This window comes from Ornithorhynchus anatinus, chromosome 11, assembly GCF_004115215.2.
Source record: "Ornithorhynchus anatinus isolate Pmale09 chromosome 11, mOrnAna1.pri.v4, whole genome shotgun sequence".
In the NCBI taxonomy this organism is placed as follows: Eukaryota; Metazoa; Chordata; class Mammalia; order Monotremata; family Ornithorhynchidae; genus Ornithorhynchus; species Ornithorhynchus anatinus.
This window is the reverse complement of record NC_041738.1, coordinates 62,652,060-62,669,861: the sequence shown is the minus strand read 5'-3', so window position 1 is coordinate 62,669,861 and position 17,802 is coordinate 62,652,060. Positions and strand designations below refer to the sequence as shown.

At 45.4% G+C, this 17,802-nt stretch overlaps 1 protein-coding gene across 9 annotated transcripts in view; it reads left to right on the top strand.

The window, feature by feature from the left end:
* The window catches only part of EFCAB3 (EF-hand calcium binding domain 3), a 156,706-nt gene that overhangs the window by 99,793 nt on the left and 39,111 nt on the right, over window positions 1-17,802 (top strand). For 7 of the 9 annotated variants that reach the window (XM_039913539.1, XM_039913538.1, XM_039913537.1 and 4 more), the window contains 8 exons: window positions 466-537; window positions 1,887-1,958; window positions 3,864-3,935; window positions 4,756-4,827; window positions 9,960-10,031; window positions 13,321-13,425; window positions 15,553-15,624; window positions 17,174-17,245. In XM_039913539.1, coding sequence (XP_039769473.1) covers window positions 466-537; window positions 1,887-1,958; window positions 3,864-3,935; window positions 4,756-4,827; window positions 9,960-10,031; window positions 13,321-13,425; window positions 15,553-15,624; window positions 17,174-17,245 — 609 coding nt within the window. The remainder of the gene's footprint in view (window positions 1-465; window positions 538-1,886; window positions 1,959-3,863; window positions 3,936-4,755; window positions 4,828-9,959; window positions 10,032-13,320; window positions 13,426-15,552; window positions 15,625-17,173; window positions 17,246-17,802) is intronic. The other 2 variants (XM_039913541.1, XM_039913543.1) reach the window with 2 other exon arrangements.

The following is a 17,802-nucleotide window of genomic DNA, read 5'->3' as shown; positions in this document are numbered from 1 at the left end:
GAAATCAGCAATTGGGGAAAGTATGGAATGAGCATGGGAAATAGTTACGACCAACTACAACGGTTTAAAATTTCTGATAAATGACTACAGTTCCTCAATCAAGTTATTGGGCAAGCACCGTTACCTCTTGCAGTCTCAGTTCTCATGATAGACCATCGGAGACAGCAGTCTAGGTTTGACTCAATCAATCAATTGTATTTATTGAGCGCTTACTGTGTACAGAGCACTGTACTAAGCACTTGAGAGAGCGCAATATAACAGATACTTTCCCTGCCCATAATGAGCTCACAGTTTAGAGGGGGAGACAGACATTAATATAAATAAATTATGGCTATAATAAATTACAGATATAAATTGGCTCTCTCTATGTTTCTGCAAGTGCCCCTGAAGAAGCCCTTTGGGGTTCATGAAAACCAATAGCCTGTTGATCATTTTTCAATCTGTGATTTCTCCTCTGACTTTCAGAAGATGGAAAGTTGATTGATAAAGAATTCTTGGAGAGCAAGACCAGTGAGAGAGGTGTGATCATAGCTGATAGTAAGTGAATATGGAGTTCTGCAAAGACTGAGGAGAGTGGCTGGGTCTGAATTTTCAGCAGATTTTTCCAAAGCCCACCACTGACACCTTGTTCCCAAAACAAGATATTGTGGAGACCACACACACCTTTTTCCAGTCAGATTTTCCCAATCCCTGAACTATCACAACAGAAAACAACCACCGCAACAGCAGTAATAATAGTATTTGTTAAGAGCTTACTATGTTTCAAGCACTGTTCTAGTGCTAGGGTAGATATAACACAGGTCTGGCACAGTGCCTAGTCCATATGGGTCTCTCAGTCTAGGGGGAAGGGAGTCCAGGTGTTGAATCCCCATTTTACAGAGGAGGAAACTGAGTCACAAAGAAGCAAAGTGAGTTGCCCAAGTCATACAACAGGCAGATGGCAGAACCGGGATTAGAACCCACTTCTTCTGATTCCCAGAACTGTTCTGTTCCCCCCCAGGCTACAATGCTCCCCTCTTCACTCTTCACTCTTGGAGAAGGTTGGAGAAGATCTTCACTGTTCTCCCACTTAAGTCCTTCTGCTCTCCTTTTCCTTCCATATACCTTCTTCCCATTGATTTCAAATCCCACTTCCCTTCTGGTGTGTCACTTATTCACTCCAAGCTGTCTGACCGTGGTTATGGGGAAGAGGAGCACTAAACTACAGAAGGAAAGAGCAGGTGAAGGATAAGAGGTGGAATGAGAGTCAGAGAGGGAGGGGCAGGTTGACAAAGAGAGAAAAATCAACCCATAGAGCACAGTAGATGAGAGGGCTGGAACCATGGGAGGTGAAAAGAGTGCCATGAGACAAACTGACAATACATGGAAAGGCAAGACCAGGACTTCAGGGTAACACAACTACACACACAATTACATGGAGGGCCCCTGGAATCCATAATGCCATGTACATGTGCATTTGTGTTGCTCCTGGAGGACCCTAGGTTTTGTAATCCCATACATCCAAACATGTGTGTTGTTCCCTGGGGGTCCTGGAATCTATAATTCCAGCAACATTATTGAGATGCCCACGTTCACTGCAGTGGCATAGCGGTGCCAGGACTGGTACCTTTGCCAGTAGCTGACATCCAACCATGGATCGAGTAGGTACAAAATATGGGAGCACTGAGCCTTCAAGTCCACTCCCTGGCCTTAAAATTGCAGTCCAGTTTGGTGCCCTAGAGGTCCCAATATAAACAACCATTCTTGTTTTGTTGAATAGGGAAATAGCATAACCAGAAGATGCCATATTATCCATCAATTTACAAAACTAATTTTCACATTTTGAGAATAGACTTAATCTTTTCTGAGTCTGTTTCGGTTTGTCTGAGTCTAAGTTGTACTTTCAGGAGTGGAGGTGATTCAGCTGAAAGCGACGATGGATTCTGTGGAAGATATCAACAGGGAACTGATTTCTGGAGGTGAGTGGGAGGTTTGTCAGATTGAATGGGTCGTGCTTGTTCCTTCAGGTTATTTAGTTAGGGGAAGCAGCATGGCTCAGTGGAAAGAGGCTGGGCTTTGGAGTCAGAGGTCATGGGTTCGACTTCCGGCTCTGTCACTTGTCAGCTGTGTGATTGTGGGCAAGTCACTTAACTTCTCTGTGCCTCAGTTACCTCATCTGTAAAATGGGGATTAACTGTGAGCCTCAGAAGGGACAGCCTGATTACCCTGTATCTACCCCAGTGCTTAGAACAGTGCTCTGCACATAGTAAGCGCTTAACAAATACCAACATTATTGACTCTTCAAGATAATTTGCCCCAGTTTTTCAAGCATAGCGTGTTTGTCCTTTGTTTTCAATAACATTCCTGATGGGTAAGTCCCAGCTATGTGTGAAGGAGAGGCTGAGAAGGCAGCTCCTTGGTTGCCCTGATGCATATGCTCTTCCAGGGCTTCTTGATGCCCTGGTCTTCATCAAGCCTCCTCTTGAGAATAACCCCTGTCTTAATTGCTGCCCACCAGGTTGATCTATCAGGTGCAGTTGTCTCCCAAGTAGTCCACTGCTAGGTGGACTGCTGCTATGGTCTCCTAATAGCCCACTAGTAAATCACATTGATTCAGCGTGGACTTAACTATCTTTAAAACTTTCATTCTGCTCTTCCTGCTTGTTTGGTACACTGGTTCCTGAAGTAGATGGTAACAGTCAAAATCAATTTCAATATTATCAGATAAAGGACCCAAATTTCAGAATATCACCTCTGACTGTTCTTCCCTTCTTTGCCGTAGATTGGGAATATGGATTTTTATTATTGGGATTACTGGGGATGTTATGATGATGATTTGGAATATGAGGTTTGAAATCAGATGTTTATCAATTATCACCTTGGGGGAGGGGAATATCTTTACTGAAACATATGGGTTCGGAGAGAGGAACTTCTCTGTGTCTCATTTCTTCATCTGTAAAATGGGGGTAAAACTCTACTCCCTCCTACTTAGACTGTGAGCCTTATATGGGAGAGGGCTGTGTCTAACCTGTTTATATCTACCTCACTGCTGGGGCAATGCTTGGCTTATAGTAAGTGCTTAACAAGTTCCATATTAAAAAAAAAAAGAGAAGAGATAGTAGAGAAGGTTAATTCACTGAGTGCCTATGGTATGCGGAATTTAGGTGAGTAAAGTAGAAGAGATATAGTTTCAAGCAGCATGATCTAGTGGAAAGAGCATAGGCCCAGAAGTCAGAAGACCTGGGCTCTAATCCCAGCTCTGGCAATTGCTTGCTGTATGACCTTGGGCAAGTCACTTAACTCCTCTGTGCCTCAGTTCCCTTGACAGTAAAATGAGGATTAAATCCCACCCCCTCCTAGGTAGACTGGAAGCCCCATGTGGAACAGAGATGATGTCCAACCTGATTAACTTGTTTTCACCCCAGCACTTAGAACAGTGCATGACACATAGTAAGTGTTTAACAAATACCATTAAAAACTCTTAACTTTCTCACCTCCTCTCCTTTCCGTCTCCATTTTTTCTTCTTTCTATTATCCTCTTTATTTAATTGTATTTATTAAGTGCTTACTATGTGCCAGGCACTATATTAAGCACTGGGGTAGATAAAAGCTAATCGGGTAGTACACAGTCCATGTCCCACATGGGACTCATAGGATTAAGAACTGAGGCACAGAGAAGTGAAGTGACTCACCCTAGGAAATACAGCAAATGGAGGAGCCAGATTAGAACCCAGGTCCTTCTGATTCCCAGGCTGTTGAATGTTTTCTAAATTCCTTTGTCCTGTGAGTTTTTGAAGTTGAATCAATGAGTGAAGAGGGAGTTTATGGGGATCAAAAGGCTGTTGAATGATTTCTAAATACCTGCTTTGTCCCCTGAATTTTAGAAGTTGAACCAATAAATGAAGAGGAATTCATGGAGACTGAGGTCTGTGAAAAAAAGGTATCCCCAGCAAAGAGTAAGTCAACATCAGCAAATGAATTAGCCGGTAGTATTGATGAATCAATTGATTATTGATTGATCAAACATAATATGGCTATAACTGACTACCAGCTACTAGACTACATTGCTTCTCTTCCCCTTCCCCTTATTGTTAGACTTAATTAGTATATGACTCACCTAATTATGTCACCCTTGTTTCAACGTTGCAAAAATCATGCAAAAAGATGGGGGAATTATGTGAGTAAATGCAAAATATTTTTTTCAAATGTCTGAGGAAAAAATATTGGCATAGAAAATTGAGCTGTTATTTTGGGGCAATTTGGGAGTTGTCTTCCTAAGAAAGAAATTCAGAGAGCATTGGAATGTCACATAATAGGATGTCATTTTGTGAAAGTTCACAAGAAGTAGAACTTATGCTTGCAAAGGTTCTCATCAACCAACTTGTTTTCTTGTAAATATAGAAAGGATATTTGGTTTTCTTTAAAAAATTTCAGAAAGTAACAAATATATTGTCCCCCGTTCTCTTTAACTCCTAATGCTATGCCTCTGCCCAAAGAAATTTAACAGTTATACTGAACTGAAACCATGTTTTCAGGTTTTTTCCTTCATTCAGTAATGACTTTACTACTTCAGCCATGTTAATTTGCGAGTATCATTATTTTTTGCAGTCGTAATTCTCCTAATATACATCTCATGAGCCTTGGAGAAATTGCCCTTTTTCAAGCAGGATGGATCTGTGTTTCTGCAAATGTCCCCAAAGACACCCTGTAGAGTTTATGGGGACCAAAAGGTTGTTGAATGATTTCTAAATCCCTGCTTTGTCCTCTGAATTTTAGAAGCTGAACCAATGAGTGAAGAAGAATTCGTGGAGAGTGAGGTCTGCAAAAGAAAGATGTCCCCAGCTGAGAGTAAGTGAATATCAGCAAATGATCAGCAACATCAGCCAGTAGTATTGATTAATCAGTTGTTTATTGATTGATCAAAATTAATATGGCAAAACTGAACTTCTTATCTTCCCACCCAAACCCTGTCTTCCTGCTCACTTTCCCATCACTGTAGATGGCACCACCATCCTTCCTGCCTCACAAGCCCGTGACCTTGGTAAGCAGCATGGCTCAGTGGAAAGAGCCTGGGTTTGGGAGTCATAGCTCATGGGTTCGAATCCCGGCTCCAACGCTTGTCAGCTGTGTGACCTTGGGCAAGTCACTTAACTTCTCTGTGCCTCAGTTACCTCATCTGTAAAATGGGAATTAAGACTGTGAGCTTCATGTGGGACAACCTGATGACCCTGTATCTCCCCCAGCGCTTAGAACAGTGCTCTGCACATAGTAAGCGCTTAACAAATGCCAACATTATTATTATTATTATCCTTGATGCCTCTCTCTCGTTCCACCCACATATTCAAGCCAAAACTAAATCCTGTCAATTCTTCCTTCGCAACATCGCCAAAATCTGCCCCTTCCGATCCATCCAAACTACTACCTTATTAGTGCAATCTCTTATTTTATCGCTCCTTGATTATTGTATCAGCCTCCTTGCTGACCTCCCTGCCTCCTGTGTGTTTCCACTCCACTCCACAGTCCATTCTGCTGCCTGAATCATTTTCCTTTAGAAACGTCCAGACCATGTTTTCCCACACCTCAAGAAACTCTAATGGTTGCCCGTCCACCTCTGCGTCAAGCAAAAACTCCTCATCATTGGCTTTAAGCACTTATCCACCTTGCCCCCTCCTACCTCACCTCGCTGTTCTCCTACTACAACCCAGCCTGCACACTATGTTCCTCTAGTGCTAACCTTTTCACTGTACCTCGATCTAGTTCATTCATTCATTTATTCAATCATATTTATTGAACATTTACTCTGTGCAGAGCTCTGTAGTAAGTGCTTGGAAAGTACAATTCGGCAACAGATAGAGACCCTCCCTGTCCAATAACGAGCTCACACTCTAGAAAGGGAGAGACAGACAACAAAACAAGTCGCTGGGCAACAGTAGCATCAATATAAATAGAGTTATATATATACACATTATTAATAAAATAAATAGAAGAATAAATATGTACATATGTACACAAGGGCTGTGGGGCAGGGAGGGGGTAGAGCAGAAGGAGGGGGTCGGGGTGAAGGGGAGAAGAGGAGGAGCAGAGGAAAAGGGGGGTTCAGTCCCGCCAACCTCTTGCCCATATCCTATCTCTAGTTTGGAACTCTCTCCCTCCTCATGTCAGCCAGATAATTGCTCTCACCCACTTCAAAGCCTTCTTGAAGGTACATCTCCTCCAGGAAACATTCCTTCACTGAGCCCTCCTTTCCTCTTCTCCCACTTCCTTCTGTGCTGCTCACACTTACTCCTTCATTCATCCTCCCTCCCTTTCCCCCAGTACATGTGCATATATCTATTATTTATTTATTTGTTTGTTTATAGTAATGTCTGTCTCCCCCTTTAGACTGTGAGCTTGTTGTGGGTAGGGAATGTGTCTGATGTATTGTACTCTCCCAAGGGCTTAGTACAGTGCTTTGCACACAGTAAGCGCTCAATAAATATGATTATTAATAATAATAACAATTAAGCACCCACTGTGTGACAAATACTATACTAGGCACTTGGAAGAGTATAATAGAATTAGAATACATGATCCCTGTCCTTGAGAAGGTTTTGATCTAGCAAGGGAGAGAGAATCACAAAATAATTGATAAAAAGAAGGAAAAGAATGAACAGATGGATACATGGATGAGTAAGTGATTAAATAGTCAAATATGTTGTCAGTATGTGAAGGACTATGGGTCGTTGTGAGTTCATAAGTGCAGAGGTGACACAAAACTGTTAAGCAGGCAGTTGGGATATGAGACCTGGAGAGAAGAAAAATGAATCGGGGTAGGATTTCAGAAGGGCTTTGATAATGGGGAGAGGTATGGTCTGTCAGGTGAGGAGCGGGAGGGAATTCTAAACAGGAAGAAGACTGTAAGCAAGGAGGTTGGAGGTGGGAGTTGAGAACAAGGCACAGTGAGTAAGCATTTAATACAGTGCTCTGCACACAGGAAGCGCTCAGTAAATATGATTGAATGCAATAGGTTAGCTGGCTTAGGAATCATCCACATAAAGTAGCTGAAGCTTGGAGTGTTTGAGCTCCCCAAGGGAGGGAGTGGAAAGTGGAAAGAGAAGCAGATCCAGAGCAGAGTCTCGAGGGACACCCTCATTTAGGGGATGAGAGGAAGAAGAAGAGCTAAGGAAGGAGCCTAAGAAGGAGCAGCCAGAGAGAGGGAAGAGAGGACCAGCCAGCAGAAAGACAGAGGAGAGGACTGGATCCTAATGTACTTGCAAATTTCACAATTTTCCAATTTTCCAGAAGTTTTTAATTATTTCTCCTTTAAAATACTTTGAAGACCATGAGCAATTTTTTCCAATTAGATTTTCCCACTCTCCCAAGACTCCCCATTCATGGGCTCTCATTCACCGTTTGCATGTTTTCTGGACTTTGCTATGGTTCTGAGATAAATTGCTAATGAGAAATCGGCATATAAAGCTAGGTTATCATTTTGGAAAATTTAAGGTTCATTTAACTACTGATGAAATTCAGAAATCATCAGAACTTCTCATAATTTACCATTTCCTGAATCTGTAATCTCTTTTAATGTCTATCTTCCCCTCTAGACAGTAAAATCCTTGAGGGCGGTGATTGTACCTACCAACTCTATAGTATTGTGCTTTCCCATGTGCTTAGTAATAATAATGATAAAATACTGTGGTATTTGTTAAGCACTTACTATCTGCCAGGTACTGTCCTGAGCCATAGGATGGGTACAAGCAAATCGGGTTGGACATAGTCCCTGTCCCACATGAGGCTCACAGTCTCAATCTCCACTTTACAAGTGAGGTTACTGAGGCACAGAGAAGTAAAGTGACTTGGCCAAGGTCACACAGCAGACAAGTGGCAGAGCCAGGACTAGAACCTAGATCCTTTGACTCCCAGGCCTGAGCTCTATCCCCTAGGCTACATTGGAGAGTGGATAAGTAGATGAGTGCTTAGAATACTGCCAGTGCTTGGAATAGTGTTTGACACATAGGCGCTTAACAAATACCATAATCACTAGAGAGCTGATGGACTGCAAACTCCCCTCTAGACTTCTGTGGGCAGGAAACCAACCTATCTACCAGCTCTATTATACTGTACTCTCTCTCAAGTGCTTAGTCCAATGCTCTGCACACCATAAGCACTCAATAAGTACCATTGATTGGAGCGCTTTAAAGCCAATGGTGAGGAATATGTGCTGCAGAGAGGAATGGGCAACCACTGAAAGCTTTGGAGGAGTGGGGACATGAGCACAGAATGATGTCTTTTAGAAATTATCTGAGCAACAGAATAAAGTATGGACTGAGGTGGGGGGGTGACTGGAGGGAGGGCCTCCAGGAGGGAGGCCGATATACTAGCCTAGGAGGGATATGACAAGTGCTTAGACCTCTGTGGTACAGATGGAGAGGAAGGGGCAGATCGGGGAAATTTTGTGGAGGAAAAGCCGGCAAGATTTAGCAAGAAACTGAACGTGAGAGTTGAAAGAGTCAAGTGGCAGCAGGAGGCCATTGCACGGAGAGAGACTGCCTGGCCCTGACGCCGTCCAGCACTCCCATCAGGCCCTGTTCCGCCCAGCCAAGATGGGGGCAAAGCCGCAGCGTGAGGCCCAGGTCCTGGACTTCTTTGCCATTGACCTGCCATCTGGGAGAGAGGCCACCCCGCCCCTATATCATCTGGGATTCCCAGCAGGCTCTGCTCCCCCCGACCAGGGCGAAGACCAAGCCGCAGCGTGAGGCCCGGCCTGCCTCTCCATCATCGCAGCGCCGGGGCCCGCCGCCCGGGAGAGAGGCCCCCCTGGGCCAGGGTGAGGACAAAGCAGCAGGGCGAGGCCTTCTCGTCCTTTAGAAGGTTCGGAGTCTGAGGCGGTTGTAACTGTTGGACTCTGAACAGCCCTACCTGAGCTGCGTCGAGCCCGAAACTCTGTTCCTCTGGCCCCAGAGCTCTGTTGCCCTTATTGTATTTTTCACTGCCTTGATCTTTTAGGTCGTTTTTTGGTTTTTATTGCTTTGTTGCTCTGATGCATCTGTTGCCAATCCCCTGCACCCCGACCTTATTCTTCTACCGTTTGCCCTTCAAGGGTCCGGGCCCGTGGCCCAGAGCCGAGGGGTTCCTCACCTTGCCGCTGGAGGTTGACGATGCCTCGGCAGCCAGGCCGGGCCGCTGACCTGGGGGCACGTCGGAGCCGGGACCGATGGCACTCATTCTTGCCCCTAGAGGCATTTTGATCATCTCTGTGGTCTGGGCTTTTCTGGTTTGCCTCAGCCGGAGGTGAGCCTCCATGATGGAGCGTTTTGGGCACTTCGAGAGGGAGGATTGGTGTACGAAACCTGCTTGACATTTTTAAGCAGATAGAGATTTATTTAACTGATGAAGAAATTCAGAAAGCATTGAGATTTGTCATAATTGGCAATGGGCAGTGCACTGTAATGAAAGCTCATGGTTGTAAGTGAAATCTCTTTGTCAAGTAGCCTTGGTAACTTGAAAAGATATGTGGGTCATTTCCAGGAAATCTTCAACTTCAAGGACTCATATCTCCCTTCGGTGACTATTGTTGGTCTCCATTTATGCAACCCCTCCCAGTGAACTCTCCCACAGGAGAAAATATGGAACCAGTCATTTTTAAGTCACCCCAGATTGTCGGGTTTTTTCCATTTTAGGCTCTCATGCAATTGCATTTCGAGACCCAAAACATATTATATGGGAAATACCAGTTTTCTTGTGCAGTCTCAATTCTCCAAGATGTTCAAACTTATTAGTACTGGGGAAATCTCAGGGTTTCCAATTTCAGCCTAGTGCGAGTGCCCCCAGAAAAAATAGTTTGACATTAGTGGTCTTTATTTTCTGTTCATTATTTTTCCAAATTGTCCTCTCCCAAGCACTTACTACAGTGCTTTGCACACAGTTAAGTGCTCAATAAATATGATTATTAATAATGATAATAATAATAAATCTCTGATTTGTTCTCTGACTTTCAGAAGATGATAAAGAGAGGGAAAAGGAATCCATGGAGGGTAAGAACGGTGAAAAAATGGATGCCCCAGCTGAGAGTAAGTGAAAACCCAGCTCCAAGGGCAGAGGTTGGTGACTGGGGCTCGGTGTTCAAACAGTTAATTATTTTAATCGCTCAAGTTGTAATTACATCTGTGCCTGTCTCCCCCATTATACTGGGAGCTCCTTGAGGGCAGAGAGCTTCTTTATTCTATATTTCCCAAAGATCTGATAAGAGTACACAGCACCAATGGGTGTTTAACAAATTCATTCATTCATTCAATAGTATTTATTGAGCTCTTACTATGTGCAGAGCACTGCACTAAGCGCTTGGAATGCACAATTGGGCAACAGATAGACTCCCTGCCCAGTGACGGGCTCACATGGCTAGTACCTTTCCTCCTCTGCTTCTACATCCACTGATGAGGCCTCTCTAACACCCCGCTCCATCTCTATCAACCAGTCGATCATTGATATTTATCGAGTGCCTGTTGTGTGTAGAGCACAGTCCTAAGCTCTTGGGAGAGTACAGTATAACAGAGTTGGTAGACTTGTTCCCCTCCCTCAAGGAATTTATAATCTAGATTACAGGTTCTCAAAGAGAATCTTGATGTGGTCAACATAACATTTTGGGGACGTGATTAAAAAACAACAACTCTCCTTTCCCTACAAGTCACTCCCTGTGATTTCCCAACCTTTTCCCTGTGGAAGGATTGAAGGGGTGCTGGGCAAAGGATTGTACATAAAAGGAGAAGGAGACAGTTGGGAAGTGACTGTTTATCACTTCCCCTCTCCATTGTCGTCTCAGTCCCAGACTTCTCCAAACTGTCCTCTCTCTCTGATTTCTCCACTCCATTGTCCTCTCAGGCCCTGCCTCCTCCTCCATTGCCCTCGTGGTCCCTGATTTCTCCATGTCATTGTCTCCTCCTTCCCTGACTTCTCCTCACCATTGCCCTTGTGGTCCCTGACTTCTCCCGGGCTCTGTGGCTCCTACCATCTATTCCTCTTTACATCACAACAGCGGCAGGGTTTTGGGAGAAACTTGGTGTCACTCATGGGCCCCTTCCTCCCCTCAGAGTTGGGGAGAGGCCTAGTCAACGTTTTAGCCAAGAGCACCATCTTGGCTCCGATCCCACAGGAGGCACTGCGGAGGTGTGGAATCAATCGATGGGTCAGTGGTATTTATTGAGCACTCGCTGTATGCCGAGCACTGTGCTGAGTGCTTGAGAAAGTACAATACAGTAGAGTGGGTAGACAAGATCCCTGCCCAGAAGGAGCTCACATCCTAGCAGGGGAGACAGACATTCAAATAAATGACAGAGAGGAGAAATGGCAGCTTATAAAGAGAGGGACATTAGTGCTGTAGGGCTACTGTGGATGATGAAGAAGCACCATAATAATAATAATACAATAATAACTATTATTATTATTTTGGACTCAGAGGTCATGGGTTTGACTCCTGGCTCTGCCACTTGTCAGCAGTGACTGTGGGCAAGTCACTTAACTTCTCTGTGCCTCAGTTACCTCATCTGTAAAATGGGGATCAACTGTGAGTCTCACGTGGGACAACCTGATTACCCTGTATCTACCCCAGCGCTTAGAACAGTGCTCTGCACATAGTAAGCGCTTAACAAATACCAACATTATTATTATTATTATTATTATTATGGTATTTGTTAAGCGCTTACTATGTGCCAGGCACTGTACTAAGCGCTGGGGGTAGGTACAAGGAAATCAAGTTGGACACAGTCTCTGTCCTACATAGGGCTCAATCCCAATTTCACAGATGAGGTAACTGAGGCCCAGAGAAGTGAAGTGACTTGCCCAAGGTCACACAGCAAAGATGTGGCAGAGCTGGGATTAGAACCCATGACCTTCTGACTCCCAGGCCTGTGCTCTACCCACTGCACCATGCTGTTTGATCCATTCTCTCCTCCTCCAGCCCAGTCACCACTTCCTCTCCTGTCTTTCCTACCCCCTCCTGTCCATCAGCCCAACGCCATCCTAATCCCCTGTGGCTCTGGAGGGCCTGAGGTTGTTCATCCCTGGGGGCTCTGAAGTGCAGTCATCGTAGTAAGAAAATTCTCTCTTGGGCGCCGTGGCCTCTCCCGAGAAGCCCTGCTGTAGCAGCAGGCAGAGTGTTTTGTCAGCCCCCAACACCTGCTTCATTATATCTCATCCAGAGGGAAAAATCACTCTCCTTCATTCACAGAGTTTATGCTACTTCGCTTCAAGCTTCCTCCATCCCCAAAGCGGTACTGAAGTGACAAGAATTCAGGAGGTTCTGTGATTCTTAAAATGCTTTGTTTATTCAGACGAGAATTCATCCTTTGTTCTTATTCAAACCTAGACTTTAGTTTAAAAAAAAAAGCAGCATGGCGAAGCCCAGCGGAAGAAGCACGGACCCGGGAGTCAGAGCAGCTGTGTTTTAATCTTGGCTCTGCCACTTGCTAGTTGTGTGACCGTAGGTGCAGATCGCTTCATTTCTCTGTGCCTTAGTCTCCTCAGCTGTAAAATGGGGATTCCCTATCCCCCTTGGACTGAGGGCCCCATGTGAGACAGGGACTGTCTAACCTTTTTATCTTGTATTGACCCAGCACTTAGAAGATAGAGCAGCTCCAGCTTCTGGCCTCCAGCCTCCTGGCTTAAATCCCAGCTCTCTGGAAGTAGCATGACCTATTGGAAGGATTCCGGGCCTGGGAGTCAGAGAACCTGTCTTCTAATCCCAGCTCTGCCACTTGCCTGTTCTGTGACCTTGAACAAGTTACTTCACTTCCTCTTTGCCTTGGTTTCTTCATCTGTAAAAGAGGAATTTATTTTGTTAATAATGTGTATATATCTATGATTCTATTTATCTTGATGTTATTTATGCCAGACTACTTGTTTTGTTCTGTTTTGTTTTGTTGTCTGTCTACCCCGTTTAGACTGTGAGCCCGTTGTTGGGCAGGGATTGTCTCAATCTGTTGCTGAATTTTACATTCCAAGCACTTAGTACAGTGCTCTGCACGTAGTAAGTGCTCAAATACTACTGAATGAATGAATGAATGAATGAATGAATGAATGAAAGGAATGCAATATTGTTCTCCCTTCTACTTAGACTGTGAGCCCCATAAGGAACAAGGACTGAGTTTTACCTAATTGACTTTGTTTCTACATCAGTACTCAGAACAGTGCTTGACACACAGTAAGCACTTAACAAATGTCATCATCATCATTATCATCACTTCAGCTGTACCAGTGGGAAAGCCCCAAGGTTGTCCCTCTTTAATAACTTGGAGCCCATGGGGCTGGATTTTCTCAGTTTCGATATCCCAGAGCTAAATTTCCATCGTTCCCATCTCCCCTCAGGCGATAAGATTGACGTTCTCCACCTGGGCACCGCTCTGAGAGACGAAGGGATGACATTCACAGACGAGGAGCTCCAGGAGGTGGTGGCACGCCTTCTGCCCGATGGTGAGCGGCTCCCAGGGGTGGGGGCCCACAAGCAGACCTGGAACTGGTGGCTGGGGGGGGGGGGGCACTCGGGCTGATCTGAGGGCTTGGTGTTCTAAGGATTACCCTCTCTGAGCTTGTGGCAAAATCCATGGCCTGGATACTCTGCCAGGAGTTTTTTTTGGTTTTTTTCCTTTCTTTTTTTTTTTAATCGAGCTATAGATTCTCTTTCAGGAGTTTCTACCCACAACACCCCCTTTCCTCTAAGACCTTTTTTTTCCTTCATATTTACATCTTTGACTTGGGACACATAAACGTGCTGGCCATTTTGGGGTATTACTAAACTTGAAATTTGAAAAATCCCTTGCCTGGTTGCTGCTTTTCATTCCAGGCGAACTTAGCCTCTAGGGCCAGGGACAAAGAGCTCATAGCCCGCTCTTAAGGCTGTTTTGCAAATAGCCACCCACCTGGCATTGCCAGGGGTTGGGAAGGAAAGTGTGGTGAATTAATTATTCATTCATTCATTCATCCATTCGATCATATTTATTGAGCGCTTACTGTGTGCAGAGCACTACTAAGCACTTGGAAAGTACAATTCAGCAATAAAGAGAGACAATCCCTGCCCACACCGGCTTACTAACAGACCATAGGATTTGGGGTAATTTAAGATGGGTCCCTATCAAGGGACAAGTACGAGAGAGAGAGATGGGCGACATCCACTCCCACAGCTCATGCTGAAGACTGACTGTTCCGCTAAGGGTGGGCAGTGTCTGAGGTTGGGCCCTGGGGAGGGGATGCTGCTGGAGCCTAGGCCTGCCACATCAGGACAGGGGCCAGAGCTTCTACCACTCCCCCTGCAGTGGGTGAGACCCCCAGGCTGGGCCAGAAGCTATACCCTGACAGTTTAGAGAGAAACAGGGCCTGGTTTTCCCCCATCTGGAGCCAGGCCGGCTCACCACGGGAGCCCCCAGAACCGGTAGGGGCCAACCGGCAGCCTCAAGTCCTGCAACCCGGCCCTGCGTCGTGGTCACGTCAGCTCCCCGCCACCGTTAGCATGAGCGTGTGGCAGCCCGGTCCCTGAGCTCCTCACCAATTGCCAGCATGCAGACATCCAGTCCCCCCACATGCCGCCGTGATGGCCCAGGTCTAGGTGGCTCATCTTGGTGCTCTAAAAGCATCCGCTTTTTTTTTTTCAATTGTATTTGTTAAGTGTCTATTATGTGTCAGGCACTGTACTAAGCCCTGGAGTAGATAGAAGTCAATCAGGTTGGCACAGTTTCTGTCCAATGTGGGGCTCACAGTCTTAATCCCCAGTTTACAGATGAGGTAACTGAGGCACAGAGAAGTGAAATGACTTCCCCAAGGTCATACAGCAGACAAGTGGCGGAGCTGGGATTAGAACCCAGGTCCTCTGACTCTAAAGTCTGTGTTTTTCCCACTAGGCCACACTACTTCTCACTCTGCTTTCCACTTTGAAATCCTTCCTACTTAGATTTAGACTGGGAGCCTCATGTGAGATAGGGACTCTGTCCAACCCGATTATCTTCTATCTATCCTAACGCTTAGTACAGTGCTTGGTAGTAAGCACTTAACAAGAGAAGCAGCGTTGCCTAGTGGCAGCAGCATGGACCTGGGAGTCAGGGGTCGTGGGTTCTAATCCCGGCTCCGCCACTTGTCAGCTGTGTGATCTTGGGCAAGTCACTTCACGTCTCTGTGCCTCATGTCCTTCATCTGTAAAATGGGGATTGAGACTGTGAGCCCCACGTAGGACAACCTGATAACCTTGCATTTACCCCAGCGCTTAGAACGGTACTTGGCATAGAGTAAGCGCTTAACAAATACAATAATAATAATAATAATTAAGTACCACTGGAAAGACATTTGAAAATCCCTTTAACTGGAAGCGAACAGTTCCCTGAGCAGTGCCCTACTCTTCCCCTTACTTCCACCCTCATTTTAGGTCTTAGCATTTTCTGAAGTCATGAATGGCTGGATGTGGTTCCCTTTTTCACAGTTTGGACTGAGGAGGGCACTTCCTCCAGACTCAGAGCTGAGTTGGGCCTTCCCACTGGGCCAGTTCTACCCCTGTTTAAGGTCCTCTAAGCATTTTCTGAAGTCACAGATGCCTGTCTATCCATTGTCTTGCAGCGGAGGGGATGGTGAGCCTGAATGAGGCGATAAATGTCTTGAAACATATCCACAAGATGTCTACTTCTGCAAGTGAGTGAAAAGTGATGAGGAGTCCTGGGTAAACTAATATCTCAAGTTTTCTTCCAAACCCCTCCTGTATCCTCCTTAGGCATAGGTTGGGAATCCTATGCCCTCAACCCTCTAAGGATTGGAATCTCTATTACCCATTTCCTTAGTTGCTGTTTAATTTATGCCAGCTGGTTGGAATTTCTGGGCTGAATGGCCCAATCTTCTTGAAAGTGTTTTGCCCTGCACTTCAGGAGGTCTTTAAAAAAAATCCTTTTTCAGTGCTTTGATCATGACCCTGTCATCTTGGAATCCAGGTCAGGCATTAGAACAAAGTTGGTCAGTGGATTATTTTGATTCATGGAAAAAATTTTATCCCAGCAACACCAGGGTGGGAGGGGTGTATCCTCACAACAGTCAAAAGAAGCTTGTTCTTCACAAGGAGGAGGGAAATTGCAGCTGAGCTTCTTTTGAAAGCGTTTTCCCAGGCTCATGAGGAGAGCATCACAGTTTCCTCTGGGATTTGGGGAAAGCAGTCGGTTCTCCTCTAAGTTGGGAGCGGCTTTCCTGATGCATCCCCTCCAGTGAGGAAAGCTCTGGTTTGGGGAGTACTCGGGTCAGGTGTACCCTCACCCTAACCCTAACCAAAACACGGATTGAAAAGTCACGTTTGGTACAACTGAGAGTTCTCTAAGACGTTGCCCTTTACCCAGGGAGAAGCAAAGTGGGCCCCCTTCTCGTGAAGGCCTGGATGTTGTCCTCTTGCCAGGCCACAGTTTGCACATGGAGAGAGATGGCCCGACTGAGCCTTGCAAAACTTAAACACTGATATTCAGAATTTAGAAAGAAACTGCAGGATGAGAACAGGGATGTTTTCTTCCCTCCCTCCCCTCTGTCTCTTCTCTTTCCTCTCTTCATTCCTTGCCTTCCTTCACTTCCCTCTCTTCCCTCCCCTCCATCCCCTCTTTCCTGCCTTTAATCCCTTCCTTCTCTTCCTTCCCTCCCCTTCTTTTCCTCCCTTCCCTCTCTTCTTCTCCTCTCCTCTGTCCCCTCCCCTCCCTTCTCTCCATCCCCTCCCTTCGCTCCCTTCATTCCCTTCGCTCCCTTCATTCCATTCCCTTCCTTCCATCTCATCCATCCCTTCCTTCCCTTCCCTTTCTTCCTTCCCTTCCCTTTCTTCCTTCCCTGCCCTTCCTTCCCTTCCCTACCCTTCCTTTTCTTCCTTCCTCCTCTCCCTCCCCTCCCTTCTCTCCATCCCCTCCCTTTGCTCCCTTCATTCCCTTCACTCCCTCCATTCCCTTGCCTTCTTTCATTCCATTTCCTCCCTTCCATCTCTTCCCTTCCATCCCTTCCCTCCCTACCTTTCCTTCTCTTCCTTACCCTTCCTTTCCTTCCCTACCCTTCCTTCCCTTCCTCTTCTCCCTCTCCTCCCTTCTCTCTCTCCTCCCATCCCTCCTTCATGCTGATTTTCATCTTCCTAAGAAGTGCTCTTTTCCTCACTAAAGACCTTTGATCAGTCTGTGTGAGTTTCCATTTCACTGCTTCTGTATTTGAGTTGGGCCATATTTTACAGAACATGGGACGGTGGATCTAAAGAAACTGACTGGTGCAGTGAGAGCTCTCCGCAAGAAGTCTGTGGCTGAAGGTGAGCGGTGTTTTTTGGAAGCCCCATTGAAATTTTCCCAAGCATTAGCTTGTTCATCCTGTCATTCCTGGTTCTTCCTAATTGCCAGTTAGAGAAGCTGCTTCCTTTCAGTAGGGGCTCCCTAGAGTGGAGTGGAGAAATAAGATGTTTAACAACCTGGTATTCAACTCTAAACGAATGTTTTTGTTGGCTGGAATTATCAAGGTTTGGAATTATCAATATAATTCTCTGACTTCTTTAAGGACTTTAAGCTCCTTGTGGGCAGGGAATTGATCCATCAATCAACTGTATCTTTTGAGAGCTTACTGTGTACAGAGTACTGTATTAAATCTTTAGGAGAATACAATATAACAGAGTTGGTAGAAATGTTACCTACCTATAAGGACCTTACAGTCTAAAGGGGAAAACAGACATTAATATAAATAATTTCAGATATGCACATGAGTGCTGTGAGGCTGAGGGTGGGGTAAATAAAGGGTGTAAATTCAAGTGCAAGGGTAACACAGAAGGGCATTGAAGAAGAGGAAATAAGGGCTTAGTTGGAGAAAGCCTTTTGG